The 18,734-nt window shown below is 46.5% G+C and overlaps 1 protein-coding gene across 6 annotated transcripts in view; it reads right to left on the bottom strand.

Moving 5' to 3' along the window:
* Positions 1 to 18,734, bottom strand: part of LOC115860494 (AGBL carboxypeptidase 4) — a 1,403,751-nt gene that overhangs the window by 259,614 nt on the left and 1,125,403 nt on the right. Inside the window, exon 1 of one of the 6 annotated variants that reach the window (XM_030870078.3) lies at positions 4,725 to 5,015. The exons of 4 other annotated variants lie outside the window; for them this stretch is intronic. In XM_030870078.3, the coding sequence (XP_030725938.1) occupies positions 4,725 to 4,950 (226 nt within the window). In that variant the 5' untranslated portion in view covers positions 4,951 to 5,015. Of the gene's footprint in view, positions 1 to 2,970; positions 2,989 to 4,724; positions 5,016 to 18,734 lie in introns of those variants that run through there. One more of the 6 variants, XM_060305772.2, reaches the window with a different exon arrangement.

Raw genomic sequence — 18,734 nt, 5'->3', positions numbered from 1 at the left:
GAATGTTGACTTTTTCCAGGTGAACAAAGTTGAAGGAAACCTCCAAAACTCACTGCAGGTTTCTGTTCTGAAAAACAAGTTGCTGCTACAGGGATTCCTGTCCTCCCTACTTCTTCTCCCCAAGCATAACAAATGCACCTGTCTTCCCCAAGTTGGTGAGTTCCACTTGGGCTAACTGGAGTGGACTACGTGCCGGGCACTATGGATGCAGAGAGAAGGAAGGCAGGTCCCTGTCCTGGAGGAGTTCACTGTCTGGTAGGAAGACAGACCTATTCACGACTAACCAAAACAAGACACAGAATGCTAAAGATAAGTGAGGAACAGCAAAGTAAAAGGAGAGCTCCGAGGAAGGAGAGTTTCCCTTGGGGACTGAGGGTGAACAGGGAGCTGCCAACGCATCTGTCCACTCCTCTGTGGCATTCGTCCTCAGCTCACGGGACTGCAGGCATGTCACGTGTCTGCCTTCTCCACTGAAGGTGAGCTCCATGGGCAGAGGCCCCATCTCACACAATGATTAATCCATCCTCGTCGGCTCAAAGGAGTGCCTGAGGGAGTGTTCTCAAGATGGCATGAAGTACCGCAGGCCTGGGGGAAGCTGGAGAAATGGGGTTGGTCTGGGGCTGCTATGAACGCCCCAGCTGAGAAGCTTAAGTTTTATTCAGTAGGCAACAGGGAGCTACAGAAGGTTCTAAGGAGAGAAGTGACTTGACTAAGACTGTATTTTGGAAGATTTTTCTGACAGCAACTTGGAAAACAGATTGAGGCAGGGTAATCAATTAGAAGGCAGATGTGCTGGCTTAGATAAGAGGTGGTGCACGCCTGGATGTGGGCAGCGGTGGTAGAGTTGGAAAGATGTACAAGATAAACCACAAAGCCCACCTAGAATGGGCCCTTTCTCTGTGCTGCCCTGGTGCCTGGCTTCCACCTCTATTTAGCACGTACATTGGGCCCTAAGACTACACTCACCCTGAGGATGATGCCCATTTCTTCTCCGTCATTCTGCCCGGACAGAAACCCCACATGGCAGGGCCTGAAAAGTTAACTTTTGTTTCGCCTGGATTGTGCTGTCATTTCAGTCCCAGGACCTCAGACCTGCGGATGCACTGGAGCATTCGCTTATTACAGCACCGGGCCTGGTGTACAGGAAGTAGAAGGGGGACATTTGACAACAAGAGGAATTTAGCACACCAAATAATAACAACATAGCCAAAGTGCCTGGAGAGAATGGCATCGAATTTTAAGACTCTGAGCTGAGAAAAACCAGTTGTGGCCCCATAAAGAAACCATAAATTCAATGCCATGAGCCCCAGTAGCAGACTGGACTGCAGTTAGATAATGGCAAGCTCTCCAAATGGGCTGTTCTCATTTTCAACACGCTGTCTGGCAAATAAATGAGAGTGATGAAGGAGACCACATCCAAAGGTGAGCCACACCTTGAGTTACGTGGACCATGGAGGATGGGACCTCTTCTGAGATTTCCTGAGGAAAATGACAACTTAGCAGAGAGGAAAGTGCGTGTGCTCTGTAGGAGGGAGGCTGGTGAGAGAGGGAGAACAGAAGGGGCTGGAAAACTCAGCATCTAAAACTGTTCCTGGGCTCGAAAACTTGACTTGAACTGTCAGCTTCACGGACAGCTCTTGTCTTGCCTTTCATTCCTTCCAAGCCTGCTGTGTGGCTGACGAGAACATCAGCTACTTTACGAAGGAGATTTCCAAGTGGGGGCCTGGCACTGGAAGACCTCGGTTTCAAGTCTGGCTCTGTCACTCGTTAGCTATACAGCTGGAGAGGAGTCTCTGAGACTCAGCTGTCCTCATCTACACAATGGAAACAGTAACAACGGCAACCTCTACCAACAGGGTCCTGGGGAGGACTAGGAGAGAGAATGCACAGGCACAAAGTTAGACTGTCAGTAAAGGTGTGTTTGCTTTTTCCCCTTGAACTGAAATCAAGGCTATATACTGGGTCTGACACACGTGGAAACCATGATGTAGACCAGCATATGCTGGAAAATGCAAAGTCCCAAAGCAGCTGGCTTTGACATTTCCTGGATACAAGAAGAGGTACACCTGAAGACAGCTCTGAGTTGGCCTGGGCAAACGGTAAAGTACCGCGCTTCTCACCAAAAGCCATAAAACGGCCCCGAACTGCTCCTGAAACTACGCTTTTGGTGCCAGAGAGGGATTAATTATTCATGGCTAATGCACAAGAACATAGCTATCTCTGCCTCCCGCTTGAGGGCTCGCCGCCTCACATCTGGTCCCACAGCACCGTGGTAGTCACAACTAGGAGATGCCAGAAGATGAGCTCCTTAAGACGAAGTCACTGCAAGCAATTCTCGGAGCCACCACATCCAAGATGGGGTTTCAAGACACATGGGAGAGTTCTTCCAGGACAAGTGAATTCCCAAACCTACCCTGGCCCTTCCAGTCAGGTCTGGAGCCAGGACAGTGGCTCCAATTTAAAAGCTAACCAGCTGATTGGAATTCTAAATGTGGCCTAGTCAACGGCAAGTTGTTTCTTTTTCTTCCCCTTGCTCTTCTCAAGAAAAAAAACCTGAAGAGAGGTGGAGGAAAGTGCTTTTCAACTCACTTTGCTCAAACCGGAGCCACGCTTCTTCTCTGGATCTACTCTGCCAATTTCCAGATGTTGCCTAGGTCTGTTTGTGCCTGTGTGTTATTTTAACTGTCTGTTTTCAATAACCCTAGAGATTTATCAACATTCCAACTTGGAGGATGAATAGTCTATAGATTCAAGATTCATGGTCCTCACACCAATAATTACGTGTGTCTTACTGAAGAAGACTTTTGTCAATTTCCAAACTCAGAGTCTGTGGGGGCTGCCATCTGCCTCAGCAGCCTCTCTGCGGTGCCTGAAGAGCAAAGCACAGTGGTGATGTTTACTGCATGAATAAGTGGATGCAGGGACAATCTCTAAAAGCGGAAAGCAGCTATTACACACTAAAACACCTACCTACCACGGACTCCTTCTGACCACATCACTCTCCGCCTCCTAGGGCCCTTCCAGATCTAGGAGTATAATAGAATCATTAAGAGCATGCTTTCTCTTCTTCTAGCCAAGGGGAAGCTAAGGTTACAACCTACCTATAACCTCCTCAGGCCTATACTGTACTCTTGGGGAAAAGTCTCCTAATCCCTTCCTTCGGGTAATTAAAAGCAAGCAAACAAATGAAATAAAACCTAATCCGCTACAAGGGTTTCCCTTTTCTACATACTTTCCTTCATTCTGTTCTTCCGGCCTCAGGCATGCCCAGGTGTTGTGTGTGGGGGGGGGCGGTCTATACCACTGTGCCCCAGGGCTTGCCAGAGAGGTGGTCAGGACACAGTCTGTCCACAAGGGCCCCAGGTGCTCATAGGGTTCCAGTTCTTCTTTCACTCCTCAACTCTGGCAAACCTACTTTCCAGAGGCAACAGGAGGTGATGGAAAGGAACTTTTCATGAACCACAGCTCTAAGCTACTGCTAATTTGCCACGGGACCCTAGGAAAGTCACTTCTCTGTTTCAAGCCACAGTTTCCTTATTTGCCAAATTTAAATATGATACATGCTGAATTCATCTCTTAAGGAAAGCTAAGGAAGTTGGAAAAAACAGGAAAGGTCTCAAACTACAAAATGCTAGCAATGTCTCCTAACCCCTGGTCTTCTCTTCCAACTGGAGGGCAGGGTGGTTTACTGTCTCTGTCCACTCTGAGGTGCACCCTCCTTAGCAGCAACAGCTAAAAGGCTGCTCCCCAAAATGGAAGTGATACTTTCCTCATCCACTCATATCTGTACCCAAGCCTCCTGAAACTAGCTGGGAAAGAGGATCCACTGACTTTACAAAGGAAAAGGTGCCTCGGCATGGCAGAAAGAACCTGGTGAAGGAGGCTAGAGGGCTGGTTTCTAGTCCTGCCACCAAGTGAACCTCAGCGTCCTCATCTGTCAAATGCGGATGAGACCACCTGCCTTGCCTATTTCTCAGGGCCCTGGGAAAGCAGGAATGGGAGGTCTGGTCTCATCCTGACCTAGAAACTCTTTCCTGGCCCTCAGCTCTCACTCAGAGAGCCTTCCGGGAGATTCAATAGGGGTGTGGAGTCTGAGGGATGCTAAAGTGCCACTACTGCTTTACCTCTGCCACCTAGCCAGGGAGGGGCAGGAGAGAGTGGCACCCAGTACCCAGTGATCAAGGCCTCTTCATCCTGTCCAATGATGGCCCGAATGAGACAAGGATGTCATAGCTTCCCTCTGTAAAGAGGGACTCCCACCTGGCAGAGTCCGACAATATCAAGCCTTGCCTCTCACTCCCAGGCGGTACTAAGGGCCTTAAAGGGAGAGACAGACAGCTAGAGAAACTTGAGGAGACAGAAGGCGCAGAGAGGGAAGGAACTGAGAGAGAGGTAGAAGGTGAGAGACAGAGAAATGAAGGTACAAACAGACGGGGAGAGAACAGGAAAGTGAGGGAGCCGAGAAGAGACAAACAGAAAGAGTAGGACAGACACAGAGAGATGGAGACAGACTGACAGCGCGGGAGGTGTCGGGGAGGCGGGGAAGACAAAGGGGACCATCTCGTGTTTTTAACTGGTCTGGCCTTCTAGAGACACCCCGTCCCCTAAAGAAAAGCCTACGGGACAGAAGAAGGGGGCCGGAACAAGCAGCGGCTCCCCCCGGGCCCCTCCCCGGCTCCCGGTCCCCGCCCGGCCCCCGAGTCCCTCCCGGACCGCTCGCTCACCTGCCAGCGCCAAGATCTGGGCCTTGTGGAGCAGCAGCGCGCCCCAGTCGCGGGGGGCGCGCGGGGGGCTCTCGGGCCCGGCGCCCAGTTCTTCCGGGCCCCGGTACACGGCGTACACCTTCTGGTTGTCAAAATCCAGCCGCGAGCGGGGGCTGAAGTCGCGCACGCACGACACGGGCAGCGCGTAGCAGACGTTGTCCTCCAGGAACCGCACAAAGGCGTACATGGTGGGCGCCGGGGGCGGGCCCCGGTCGGCCGGTCAGCCCGCGGGGCGGGCGCGGAGGTGGGGAGCCGGCGGGGGCCGCGAGCCGCGCGGCCGGGCCGGGGGGCGGGGGCGGCTCCCGGGACCCGGGCTCCCCCCGCTGTTATTGTTCCTGAAAGCACCGCTCTGCCAATCGGCTGCTCTCGCCTGGGCGCGGAACCTGGAGGGAGGGGGGCGGGGGGCGGAGGAGGGGGTTTGGAAGCGCACCGCCACTCGCGAAGTCAGACCCGAGCAATCACAGCCGGAGCGCGATTCGCCGAGGGAGGGGAAAGGGCAGAGACGCTAAATCGCGATAATGATAGTAACAATAGCCTTGCAGGAAAAAAATGCATTGACTAATATTCAAAGTCGCGCCGCGTGCAGGATTTGTGGCTTCAACGGTCGCACTACAAAACAAATTGCATTGCAACAAAACTGCACTGCACAGGAGAGGAGAGTGTGAGAGAATAAATTCAGGGCAGGGGGCAATCTTGTTTGGATTCCTAAGTGTAAACTTGCACTTGAAAGAGAGCAGAAATTGGGAGTGTATCAAATAATTGAAACCGCTCCTCTCAACCCCTTTAGTTCATTGTTGTTTTGTTTTTTTCTTTCTGGCAAAAACCGCCAGCTCCCCTGTGGGGAGGGTCAGTCAGCCAGAAATGTTCCCCCTGTGCTGCCAAACTAGTTCTGACCAGAAACTGGGGCTTATCTGGGATTTCCAGTTGGACCAGCTGGCTGGGGCAGTGGAGTGTTTGTCAAGGGCCCCTCTCAGCTGGAGGAAGCAGTGTAGCTTTTCTCCCCTGTAGTCTTCCTCCAGTGAAGCACCCCTCCACAGAATGCCTGTCACTGAACTGGGACCAGTTGGAATGAGCAGGGAGCGGAGGGGTGGTCGTGGTCGGAAGAAGGCAAACCCAGGGCTAGCTGGGCATTTCTGGAGCACCTCGAGGAGTTCTGACTGGGCTATGTGTCATAGGAACCCCATCCTACATTAGAGGGGGTCAGCATCCTTGCACTGACGCCTCTGAGAGGGTGGGCTTTGTATCAGATATGACTACTTATATTCCTGGCACCTGATAGGGGCTCAGTGAATTTGGGGTGAAAAATAGTAATAAATAAAAATCCACATTCAGTCACACCCATACTCTTATTCAAGCGACCAATATACACTGGGTATGTGCTACATGCCAGATTCTGGGCTAAAGGCTGGTGGTAGAGAGATGAACAGACAGCACAAACACCTGGATCTCTTGTGGTGTAAGACAGTGTACCAGAACTTGAGTCTCAATGTTGGATTCCTGTGCCCAAATTAGGTTACTATATGAATACCACACCTTCTCTGTCCTGGAAACCCTTACAATCTGGTCTGAAAGTATTAAAAAAGTGTAAGTAAGTAATTATGTTATGGTGAGAAAAGTGTTCTCATAGAGGAATGCTGAATTGAGGTGGCAGGCTGAATTAAATGTTATATTTTTTTAAAAAATTCATTTTAATGAACTCAACCTGTAAGAAAAAGACAAAATAAATGTGCCAAAATGTTGTTTCTTAGTAGTGGTGGGCGATTTTATTTTCCTTTGTGTGTTTATATAACTATTTGCCACAATAAGCAGGGATTACTTTACAATCAGAAAGCATTACACGTTATTTTTTTTAAAAAGCGCTGGGCTCACATTTCAGATCAGCTACACTAATGATTCAGTAGATAAACCAAAACCCTCCAGATGATTTCACTGTGATTTGGGGAGTACATTATACAGGTGAGGGCCATCAACATGCAGCTCCCAGATCCAAACGTACAGGTCAGATCTAGTTCCCTTCAACTTAGCCTCTGGCATATATGCAGTGACAGCCAGTTATGAACACACGTTGTCCTGATACAGATGTTGAACCTTTGTTGCCCCACATACTTGTGGACAAAAGAGGAGCCACACTGAATCGTTCCAGCAGGTTTATCTTCATGATTATGATTTCTTTGGACTGATCTTACATGAGTTTTTATTTTAAGAATACATTCCTAGGGTGGTCAAGGGGAAATAATATGTAGCAAGACTTCTGATAATTCGCAGGATGAGTCGTGCAGAGTTGGCCATATTTAATGAAATACCATGGAGCTCCAAACTCCATTTGCAAAATCATTTCAGGTAGCACCATGGCCAACCTCCTAGCCCATCTAAATGAGAGTGACCTCAAAATACATTACCAATCTCATCTCTACCACCTTCCTGCACACAGTACACTCCAGAAACGTTACACTAGTTGACATTTCCCGAGAGAGCATGTTTTATCAGGTCTCAAGCCTTTGTGCTTGGTTCTGCCCTCATCCTGGGAAGTTCTTCCTCCTGGAGTGCACAGTGACCTCAGCCTCCCCTGAAGGCCAGCTCAGATGTCACCTCCTCTCTGAAGCTTCCCCAACCAGCCTCTCTCCTCAAGCACAGGCAGTTTCTTTCTACTATTTTGTCCCAGCACCTTTTATCTTCCTTCATTAGAATGAGCTCTTTGAGGGGGGACAAAAAAGCCGTGTAACCTCAGCATCCCGGGATCCTAGCACAGGGCTGGGGAGAAAACGCTTATAAAACAAATGCATTAAAGAAAGACACAGCATGAATAACAAACCTCTTGCGTGGTTTTTCTGAACATTTGTCCCTTCTTTTCAGAGGTGGGGCTGAATCCCAGCTCTGTCTTTCCCATTCCTGGTGATCAAAGTGCAGATCGCTGAGTCTACTTCTTGTGAGACAGACACATCCATGAACATATTAAGCATCACTGCACCCTCAGGTTCAAACAAATTCTCCATCCAAGTCAGTGTAAATCGTTCTCATAAGGGGGCAGTTCCATTTTCCAAGAACCCAGAAAGAAGAAAAGAACAAATAATGACATGGATGCCAACAGAGTAAACACGGACTCCATTCACCTTGCATGTAGGTGCACAGAATGGATTCTAGAGAAGCAATGGCATGTACAAGAGACTCAAAGAGACACACTTCAGCAGCCTAAGGGCAACAGAAAGACACCCAGCGTTCCTGCTTTCTGTGTGTATCACACAGTCAGTCTTTTAACACAGCTTCTAGAGAACCTACTAAGTGTGCCTCCTCTGTCCTAGTGAAAACCGGAGTCAAAGTACCTCTTTGATCCAGAGACTGTTGCTCCAGGCTTTACACATACCAGAAACTAAAGCTGTTGATAGATGATTCATTGATTGGCACACAAAGACAGTTCAAAAGTACAGATTTCATACTTAAAGAGGTGGCTAAAGATGTCAAGTTCAACCAGATCACAGTTGAATCCCCTCTTCAATATCCCTGCCAAGTGTTCATCCAGATGCTTCTTATATAGTTCTAATGTTAGGAAGTTTACCAGCACGCCTTATCTTTGGGACACTACTGACTGTTAGAAAGGTCCTTCATACTTACACTGAGGAAGAAGCTTTCACCTTGTAGCTGTCATACTAGGTTCACCACCAAGAGTCTCATGCCAGCCCATCAGATATGGAAGAACTGGGGATCCTATCTCATTAGGATCTTGTTTATCTTCTGCCCAGACATCTTCACTTCCTTCACCTATCTCTCCTCATATGACCTGGTTTCAGTGATGATCATTGTGATATCTACTTTTCCTTCAAAGTTTACTTACAAACCAAGCATGCCAGGCAACAAATATATATGATTTCAATTAATTTCACACTGAACCCTTGAAGTGGGTATTATAAACCCCATGATAGAGTTAAGAAAATTAACAAAGCAGTCTGGCTCTGGGGAATCCTGGAAGGCCTGTGGTCATATTTGCATTTTAGACATTTTAGACTAGAAGCAGTGTGGGGTAAGGATTGGGGGGGAAGCAAGACTGGGGAGTGGGAGGCCTGTGATGAGGTTGACTGTCCTCTCCCTGCCCCTCCCCTAACTCCCTCTTTCTACCAGCCAGATGTACTTTGCCTCTTGTCCAAGTCATTTTAATGGAGCAGAAAATGTACACATATGGGGCAGGTTTGCAACTGTGTCTGCATTGCACTTTCCTGTTGAGTTTTGCAGAGCCTTGGGTTAATGTCAAGCTCCTTCAGCTTAGCCAGCTGAAGCATGATCGGGGCAGCAGGGGGACTTATGTTTCATATTACTGCATGGAATTCTCAGTGTACTTTGTAAAACTATTTTAAGGAGACCTGGTTTCTGTGAGTTTTTAAAGCAACTGGAGCGTGTCTTTTCAACCTCTCTGCTAATGATTGACCACATTTTTTCATGATTTTGCCTTTTTTCCCTGTGATATTTAATTTGACTTTTTAAGTATTTGCTTTTTAAAATTTTTATTTATTTTTTTTTATTCTGCCCAGAAAAGCAACTTGCTGTGCTATGAGCTCAGGGCTATTGTCTTCTCAGGCTGATTCAAGGAAGGAATGTTGATACATGGCCAGGAGGATCTGGGACTGTTGGGAGGCCCATGCTGGGCATTACCCTGAACTGCTACTATCACCCAAAGGCAGTGGCATCAACACAGTATATCTGTGTGAACTCCTGATAATGAAATCTGGTTGACTCTGGTGGTGGGGTTTTGGGCAGGGGAGGAGAGGGCAGGAGACAGGGGGAAGGAAGAGAGCAGTTGCTCATTGAGTACAACCTCAAAGCCCAGTGAACACTGCCTGGAGTTAGAGGGAATGCCAACTTGTCATATAGGCAACCACCTGGAGGGCCAAAGGAATATGGGCTTTGGAATCAGACCAAGGATTAAATCCTGACTTTGCCACATTTTTGCTGTAACTTTGGGCAAGACACTTTGCCTCCCTGAGACTCAGTTTGCTTACACATAAAATGAGGCTAATGATATGTATCTTCTGAATGTATTATGAGATTTGGGGCAGGAGTTTTTACCCTCTCTGTGTATCAGAACCACCTGGGGAACTTAAAAAAATATCCCACTCCCAGGTCCTATCCCCTAAGATCCTGATTCAATTCGTCTGGGGACGGGACCTGGGAAATGATTTTGTTTTTTAATTCCCAGATTATTCTAACATCAGACCAGTTGAGCACCTCTGAGTTGGAAGATTTTAAGGTAACATGGCAGTCACATAAGAATTGCTCAACCGGGGCTTCCCTGGTGGCGCAGTGTTTAAGAATAGCCTGCCAATGCAGGGCACACGGGTTCGAGCCCTAGTCCAGGAAGATCCCACATGCCGCGGAGCAACTAATCTCGTGTGCCACAACTATTGAGCCTGCACTCTAGAGCCCGTGAGCCACAACTACTGAGCCCAGGTGCCACAACTACTGAAGCCCGCGTACCTAGAGCCCATGCTCCGCAAGAAGAGAAGCCACCGTAATGAGAATTCTGTGCACAGCAACGAAGAGTAGCCCCTGCTCGAAACAAGTAGAGAAAGGCCGCATGCAGCAACGAAGACCCAACGCAACTAAAAATAAAATAAATAAAAATAATTAAAAAAAAGAAAAAAAGCATTGCTCAACAAATCCTAGATATTATTTTCAGGGTAAATATACAGGGCTCTGAAATGTCTATGTAACCTCTCTTGGGCACAATAATTTCTTTGTTTGAAAAATGACATACCAGTGTGAAGTGAAGACAGTATATTGTAGTCTTAGGTCCTATATACAAATCCTGGCCTAATAAGTAAGGTTATTTTTACTAAGTGTGGCCATGGACAAGTTTCTTAGTCTCTCCAAGCCTCACTTTTTTCATGGAAATATTAATACAGCTTCATAGGGTTGTTATGAGAATTAACATTTTAATAATCCATGTAAAATGCTTGGTACAGTGCCTGACATATAGTGAGTTCTCAGTATACGATAGTTCCTATTACTATTATTATTATCATTATTATTACTAGAGCTCTTATCCCCATGCTGAAAGATGCCTAATAAAGGTTTACTGAGTCACATTGAATATAATGAACTAAACTATGCTGATAATTATCCAACAAGCACTCCACAATGCTTCCATGCCAGTGCCATCCCCTTTAAACCACAGCCTGTGGGCACGGGTGGTAGTCACCAAAGGAGTTCCCAGATCTCACATGTTCAAACGTCTCTGAGGCTACAGGCCTTGCCCAAACCTGTAGCAAACACTTCCAAGATAATGTGTTTGGAGCCATTCATTCTTTCAAATTGACTTTTTGAGTATTTTCTTAGAAGAAAAAAAAACTTGTATGTATTATATAAAATGTAACATGCAGACGCATTTACAGCAGTCTGAAGCCTTGTGAACGCCTGATCAAGCAGTCAACACAATGGTCAAGTTCAACCAATCAGACCTCTGCTATATTTTGATCTCCTGTGGGTCACACTCTGGAGCTGGTTACACGGATGATCTGAATCCAGGCATTTTAGTCTAGGTGTGTGTACTCCACATAAGCAACACAAAGCAAAAGAATTCCCCGTGGTTGAAGACCAAAAGAAATGTATGAGTAGAAGAGAAAGAAGAAATGCTGTCACAAGGGAAGAGCATTTGAATTGGTTTTGAAAAACAAACAAAGAAATTGGCCTACCTGGGACTTCCCTGGTGGCGCACTGGTTAAGAATCCGTCTGCCAATGCAGGGGACACGGATTCGAGCCCTGCTCTGGGAAGATCCCACATGCTGCGGAGCAACTAAGCCCGTGAGCCACAACCACTGAGCCTGCGCTCTGTAGCCCACGAGCCACAGCTACTGAGCCCATGTGCCACAACTACTGAAGCCCTCACACCTAGAGCCCATGCTCCACAACAAGAGAAGCCACTGCAGTGATAAGCCTGCGCAACGCAACGAAGAGTAGCCCTCACTCGCCGCAATTAGAGAAAGCCCCCGCGCAGTAACGAAGACCCAACACAGCCAAAAATAAATAAATAAATAAATAACTTTAAAAACAAAAAAAAAAAAACTTAAAAAAAAATTGGGACTTCCCTGGTGGTGCAGTGGTTGAGAGTCCGCCTGCCGGATGCGGGGGACACGGGTTTGTGACCCGGTTCGGGAAGATCCCACATGCCGCGGAGCGGCTGGGCCCGTGAGCCATGGCCGCGGAGCCTGTGCGTCCGGAGCCTGTGCTCTGCGACGGGAGAGGCTGCAACAATGACAGGCCTGTGTACCGCAAAAAAAATAATAATAATTGGCCTGCCTGGGAAGGAGGCAACTTGCCTCAACTATGAATTTCAATTAGGGGACTATTAGTTTTAGAAGCTGCCTCTGGTTTCCCTTATTAAATTAACTCATTCTGTTATTTTTCAGCTGAAATGTCACTTCCCTAGGAAAGGCCTGCCTGGCTTGTTCTTCCCAGCCCCCTCCACAGACTAGCTCAGGAACCTGCTACCTATTTCCACAGCTTCTTATATTTTTCTTCATGGAACTTATCGTAGTATATAACATATATTTATTCTATTATTGTCTGTCTCTGCCACTAGATCGAAAGCTCCACCAGAGAAGAGACCCTATCTTTCTTCTTCACCACTGTATCCTAGCACTTAGCCTGTCACAAGGCAGACCCTAAACAAACACTTGCTGAATGAATGCATGTCTGAAACATAGACCCTGGAGAAGACAGAAGCCCCCAAAGGTGAGGAGGGAGAGGTGTCCCAAGGGCCTTGTTTTGTTCCTCTGAGTCTTACCTTTCCCTTGTGAGTGTCTCTCTGTTTCTGGGATCCCACCATGTCTAGCTGCCATAATCTGGCCCCAACAACAATAAAACCTCTTTTGTAGTTTTCCCTTAGAGCAACTAGACAGGTTGACATTTTCAAAATGTTTTTCTAAATACACGGAGAGAAAAAATTGCAAATAATTACAGAAAAATAGTCACGTGGACAATCATATATAGTTGACATACACTGGAACCAACAATAATGTAATAGCATCAGGAACCTCACTGACACAGTCCCTGGGCTTCCCAGGACACAAGATGGTGATTTTGCCACATACTACAAGACTAGACTTTCTTCTTACCCTGCTGTTGGCTGGATGTCATTGACTCTAACCCCCTACTCAGGGGTAACCCTGACTCATTCTAGTCTTCTGATGATTCCAACATGATTTGGGAAGTAACAGGGCAACTGTCCTTCAAAGACCACATGCTAGTTCTCTGGTTACGATCTCTGCTCATCTCAAGCACCCATGGCTCAGAATGTCTGCCCTTCAGAGGTCCACAGAGGGCCAGAGTGAACCCCACATTTCTATCCACTCTTAGGCTTTTGTTTGATAACTCTGGGCTGCTATTCTGGGTCAGAGGCACACAACGGAACATTCTTTCAGGGAATTAAGTCTTCTCAGAAGCACACAGCAAACCATGAATAATTCTGATTTTCTTAAGAACATATCCTAACCATACCATAAATTCAGTACAAAATCAGAAGAAAGGAATGAAAATGTAACTAACAATTACTGATTTCTGTGATAGGATGTATACTGGCTGCTTTAGACATATCTCCTTTAATATTTTCAGAGCACCCATGAGATTTTATATCTCCATTTTTCTGATGAGGAAACTAAGACTTATAGAGGAGATAGGAGTTGTTTATAGTCATGTGGAAAAGACCTGAACTTCAGGTTCTTGATCCAAAGCCTGGTTTCAAGGGCTGTTTTGATATGGGCCTTGCCTCAGTTTCCTGGGCAACAAGGAGCTGAATTGATTGTGGAGTTTAATCCCCACTTCCCTTTCTTAGAGGCTTGAATCCTGACTAGAAATCTGAGAACTAGATCTTAGGGGAAAGTCCAATATCTATCTTAGGGTTCCAAGCATCCCTAAATTGAGTAGCTAATGATTCTGAGAAGACTGATGATATGACTACTATGACTACATTATCTGGGGTTTCTGAAACCATGGCTACTTACTCCAGAGACGTTGAAGTTTTCAAGAACTCTGAGGTTTCTAACTGCTCAAGCAGATCTCTATATTCTTTTTTTTTTTTTGCGGTACGCGGGTCTCTCCCGCAGAGCACAGGCTCCGGATGCGCAGGCTCAGCGGCCATGGTTCACGGGCCCAGCAGCTCCGCGGCATGTGGGATCCTCCCGGACCGGGGCACGAACCCATGTCCCCTGCATCAGCAGGCGGACTACCAACCACTGTGCCACCAGGGAAGCCCGATTTCTATATTCTTACACTCTCTGTTGATGGCCAGGGACAACCTGGGGATTACCTGTTACTGCATGGTCTGGAGGGAGCCTCTTCTGAGCCAGAACAAAAGAGGATCAGAGAGCTCCAGTGAGAGAAATCTCTGTGAGAAGTGTCACTCCCACCCCATTCTTACCCTGCTATCACTTGGAGGAATAAGAACAAGAATAGGAATAATAGCCATGAACTTTTGTGGAATGTTTTGTGGAAGGCTTTACATACATTTCTCATTTAATCCTCAAAGCAATCCTGGGTGGCAGGTACTATTAATATCAGCCTCATTTTAGAGCTGAAGAAACCAAGGCATAGGGATATTAGGTGCCCAAGGTCACACAGGAGTAAATGCTGGAGCCAGGATTCAGACTCAGACTACCTGACTCTAGAGGCCCAACTATGGACCTCTACCCCAGTTCTGGCTCCCTCTGAGTCTGACTCGTGCCCCACTGAGGGTGATTAGTGCCTTTCTAGCTAGAATGGGGAGATGACGGATCATCCATCCTCAGAAGGTCATATGCTGGTTTTCTAGGGATGTCCAGACCACTTTGATTGGTCCAGGTGAGACCCTGGTAGGCACTATCTCAAGAAACATTCTGGAGTTCATTAATATTCTCATCCTATGTTGTAGTGGATGGAGTGTACTAGATTCAATCTGCAGTATAAGGACGGCTTTCTTTTATTTACTCAAAATCAGTTTCCTTATTTAGTACCAAAATAGGGCCACCTATTATGCCAACCAAAAAAAAAAGCTCTTGACCTCTAAGTTTTTCTATTATAATGGAAAATGACTCACGTATACAACATGCCACACATTTTGCTGTTGTTGTTGTTGATAGTTTTTTTCATATATTACTTTAGTGCTTGTGGTGGGTGAATTGATGTGTAGGGTATCACAACCCTACCTCCCCTCCTTTACTATCAGGCGCACCTTTATTATCATGGAAAATAAATGACTAGAATAGAGGAAAAAGAGATAAAGGTGAGGCATTATTTTTTCCCTAAAGTACAGGATAGACAGAAGCAAGACACACGAGGGTATGTGAGACTCTGGATGAAGTGGCCAGAGTTTAACTCAACTGTCAGGCAGAGTAAGTCACTGGACAGGCCCCGCCCCTTCACCCTGCTAATGCGTCCTGCCACTTGGCTGGGCTGTCAAAGGGTCTCCAGTCTTTGAGCTCTGCTTCTGGCTTCGGCACCCATGGTGGAGAGGCAGCCCAGCACAGAAGGGGGTATGAGGCCATAGGAAAAATGAAATGTGCACAGGTTTTAGACCCAGATTTGGGTTCAATTATCGCTCCATCACCGTGGGCAAATTTCTGTCAGGTTTTTCAACTGTCAAATAGAGTCTTATAAGGCTGTCATGGGGTCTAACAGACTACGCATGTAAAGTGCCCGGCAGGCTCAGTGCCTCACACACAGTAGGTTCCATGAAAACCAGTTGTCTTTTTCATTCTCATCTTCTGAGAGAGTCTCTGTTACCTTTTCCTCTTAGGAGGTCACAGGGTAATGACAGGATGGATTGCCAGAAGCCAGGTTATTTTGGGACGAAGTATCTTCCCCTCCCTCTTCCCAAAGACTGGGCAGTATTACTGCAGAGATGCCACCCACCATCCTCTTCCTGGCCAACGCTGGGGCAGTATGCCACGTTTAAGAAAGCTGGAACCTTAATAAGATTGGTACTTTTATCTTACAAAGTTTTAGGACTTAGCTGAGTTTGGGGTTTTATTGTCTGCTTTTAAAATTATGTTCAGCTTTTGTACATTTAAAACACGCCTTTGAAATTGTGAAACACAGTGTTCTCAATCATAAAAAAGGATGAATTATGTTATGCTTTTCTGTTCCCATTTCTGGGTTCTTTTTTTGTCTCCTTATATGAATTTTTCTGTGATGTCCTGCCTTATGTCCTAACTCATCTGGAATACTAGCTGTGAAATTCTGGGCAAGATTCTTAACTCCTGTAAGACTGCCTCTCTCATTCATTCATTCATCTACTAATGACTATTTGTTGAGGGTTCATTATATGCCAGAAGCTTTTCTTAATACTTGGGAAACAGCAGAGAACCAGACAGTTTTCTTATCTATAAAATGGGAAACTAAACTTTTAGGATTGTTGAGAAAAGCAAACAAGATAATATATGTAAAAGAGAGGAAGAGGCAAAGAAAAGGACTGAAATTTATTGAGATTCCTGCTCTGTCCCTGCTAATGCTAGGTGCTTCACATGCAGGGCTCATAATAACCTTACAGATGCATCAGCTGAGGTTCAGAGAGGGAAAGTGAGGGCTCAAGTTACACCCTGGATTCAAACCTAGGATGAAGTTCCCACTCTGCTCTGTTGCTTCCTGTGGTCCCTGGCATACGACTTGTCATTTGGTAGGTGTGTTAATTCCCTTACCAATTCCATGTAGAATCTGGGAGGCCGTACTCTTCTTCTTGCTAGCTGATACATCTGATAGCACCAACTGTGATTTGGGTAGAGTAAGGGGTACTTGAATGAAAAATCCAAACCCTGTCCCCTACTTCCTTAGGGGACAAGATACAAAGAAAACTCATGAAAGGCAGCGGTGTAGGGGGACATATACATTAAGGCTATAAATTTAAATTTGCTGTTGGAACATGCGAACAGTTATTAGTAACTCCAAGTCATCCGGGGAAGGACTCTGTGGTCCTCAGGCATCCAGACTCATCGACGTAGGAGACAGCTGGGACATGGACTCTTGGCAAGAGAAACATTCTTTTCCCCAAGCCAACCTATCTCTGCTGCTGTGATTTTCAAGATGAGATGATCAAAACTCTATCTCTCTGACTCTTACCCCACCCCAAGTGGAGGCAGATCTCAACTGCACAAACAACGAGGTCCATTTTTCCACTTGAGATGTTCAATGTCCAAGGAAGAAAGCGTCTTCCAGGAAATGTTCACTTAGGGCCTGCACACTTTCAAGAGGCTGAGAGCAGCGTAGGAAATGAAACTACCCTGCTTCCACTTGGCAAGGGCGCTGCAAAACTGCCCCAAGCTAAACAAGTTGGACATATGCACCATTTTTTCTTCCATCTCTCTGTTTGGACAGGTCACAGCAAGAGCACAAAACAGATTTACCAACATAGGAGCCAGATAAGCACTGTCAACATGGTTTTAATTTTTTGAGCAAATCCTTATCTTGAGTATTATGAAAAGGAACGGCCATGCCAGCTGGTGCTTGCCACCACTGAGAAAACCTGTGAGGGTTACCAGAATGAAAAGGTAGACATGGGGGAAGCAAAGAAGAGCTCTGCATGCAAAGAAAGGGAAAAGAAAAAAATCTTTTCCTTGGCATGAAGAAATTTCATCCTGAAGGTTCTTTTTTTTTTTCTTGGCAGAGTAATAAATACCTTAAAATAGCGTTATAAGACAGAAACAGAATCTATAGAAGCAGGAAACCAAGAATAGTGACTTCAGAGAACTTATAGCCCAAACCTCCCATTATAGAAATGATTAAACTGAAGACAGAGGACAATAATTTACCCAAAGTCAAAAAGTTTTTCTTTGACTAAATCAGTCCTGGAACCCAGCTTCTGGTGGGCCTTTCCTCTGTCCTATATTGCCATGCTCTCTCTTTTGCGGTACGCGGGCCTCTCACTGTTGTGGCCTCTCCCGTTGCTGAGCACAGGCTCTGGACGCGCAGGCTCAGCGGCCATGGCTCACAGGCCCAGCTGCTCCGCGGCATGTGGGATCTTCCCGAACCAGGGCACGAAACCATGTCCCCTGCATCGGCAGGCGGACCCTCAACCACTGCGCCACCAGGGAAGCCCTGCCATGCTCTCTCTTGATTACAGGGGAAAGTCTTCAGAAGAAGGTGTTCTAATCCATGCCTATGGCATTAGCTTACCTACTCCTAGAGAACCATACATAATTCATCATTTTCAAGGATTAGCATCATGAAGAAGCCTCTCCTAGCTGGGGAGGGGATGTCCGCTGTCACTTCCATCTGCCCTCTCTGTACTACCCTGTACTCCCCCACCCCCATCAATGGGACTCTCCAACACTCTGGCCAAAGCATGAACCCAACCCAGTTTGGGTTAGGTTGCCCTAAGCATAGCTGATGCAGTCTGGACTCCCAAAGAGGCTTGACTGAAACAAAGAGGAAAGAAAAGGCAGCAGAATGTAGTAGAGTGATCTGAGCTTTGAAATCAGATAAACCTGAGCTCAAATCCCTGCTCCACAGCCCATTAGCTGTGCAGATCTGAGCAACTCACCTGACTTCTCTGAAGTTTGGTTTCCTTATCTGTAGTGTAGGTTGATTTACCTCCCAGGGTACTTGATAGATACAATTAAATAAGAGAGCATACAGAAAGCATCCGGCCCAGATCTTTGCACACAGTGGACACTGGTCTAAACAAAGCATTAAACAATCTGATTTAGAAAGCACAGGTGTACAGCCAAAACTCAAAAAATATTTCCTGGACCACTTTCTTTGAGCCAGATGCTGTGCTAAGTGTTGTGACAGAGACACACAAGACACGGGCCTTACCTGCAGGAAATAACTTTTTCCTCAGTGTTATGGGTTGAATTGTGTCCCCCACCAAAAGCTACGTTGAAGTCCTAACCCCTCATATCTGTGAACGTGACTTTATTTGGAAATAGGGTGTCTGTGAAATCAAGTTAAAACGAGGTGATTAAGGCGGGCCCAATCCAATAGGACTGATGTCCTTCTAAGAAAAGAAAAATGAT

Source organism: Globicephala melas, chromosome 1 (assembly GCF_963455315.2).
Source record: "Globicephala melas chromosome 1, mGloMel1.2, whole genome shotgun sequence".
Lineage (NCBI taxonomy): Eukaryota > Metazoa > Chordata > Mammalia > Artiodactyla > Delphinidae > Globicephala > Globicephala melas.
Note: the sequence above shows the minus strand (reverse complement) of the source record. Positions and strands in the feature narration are given on the sequence as shown.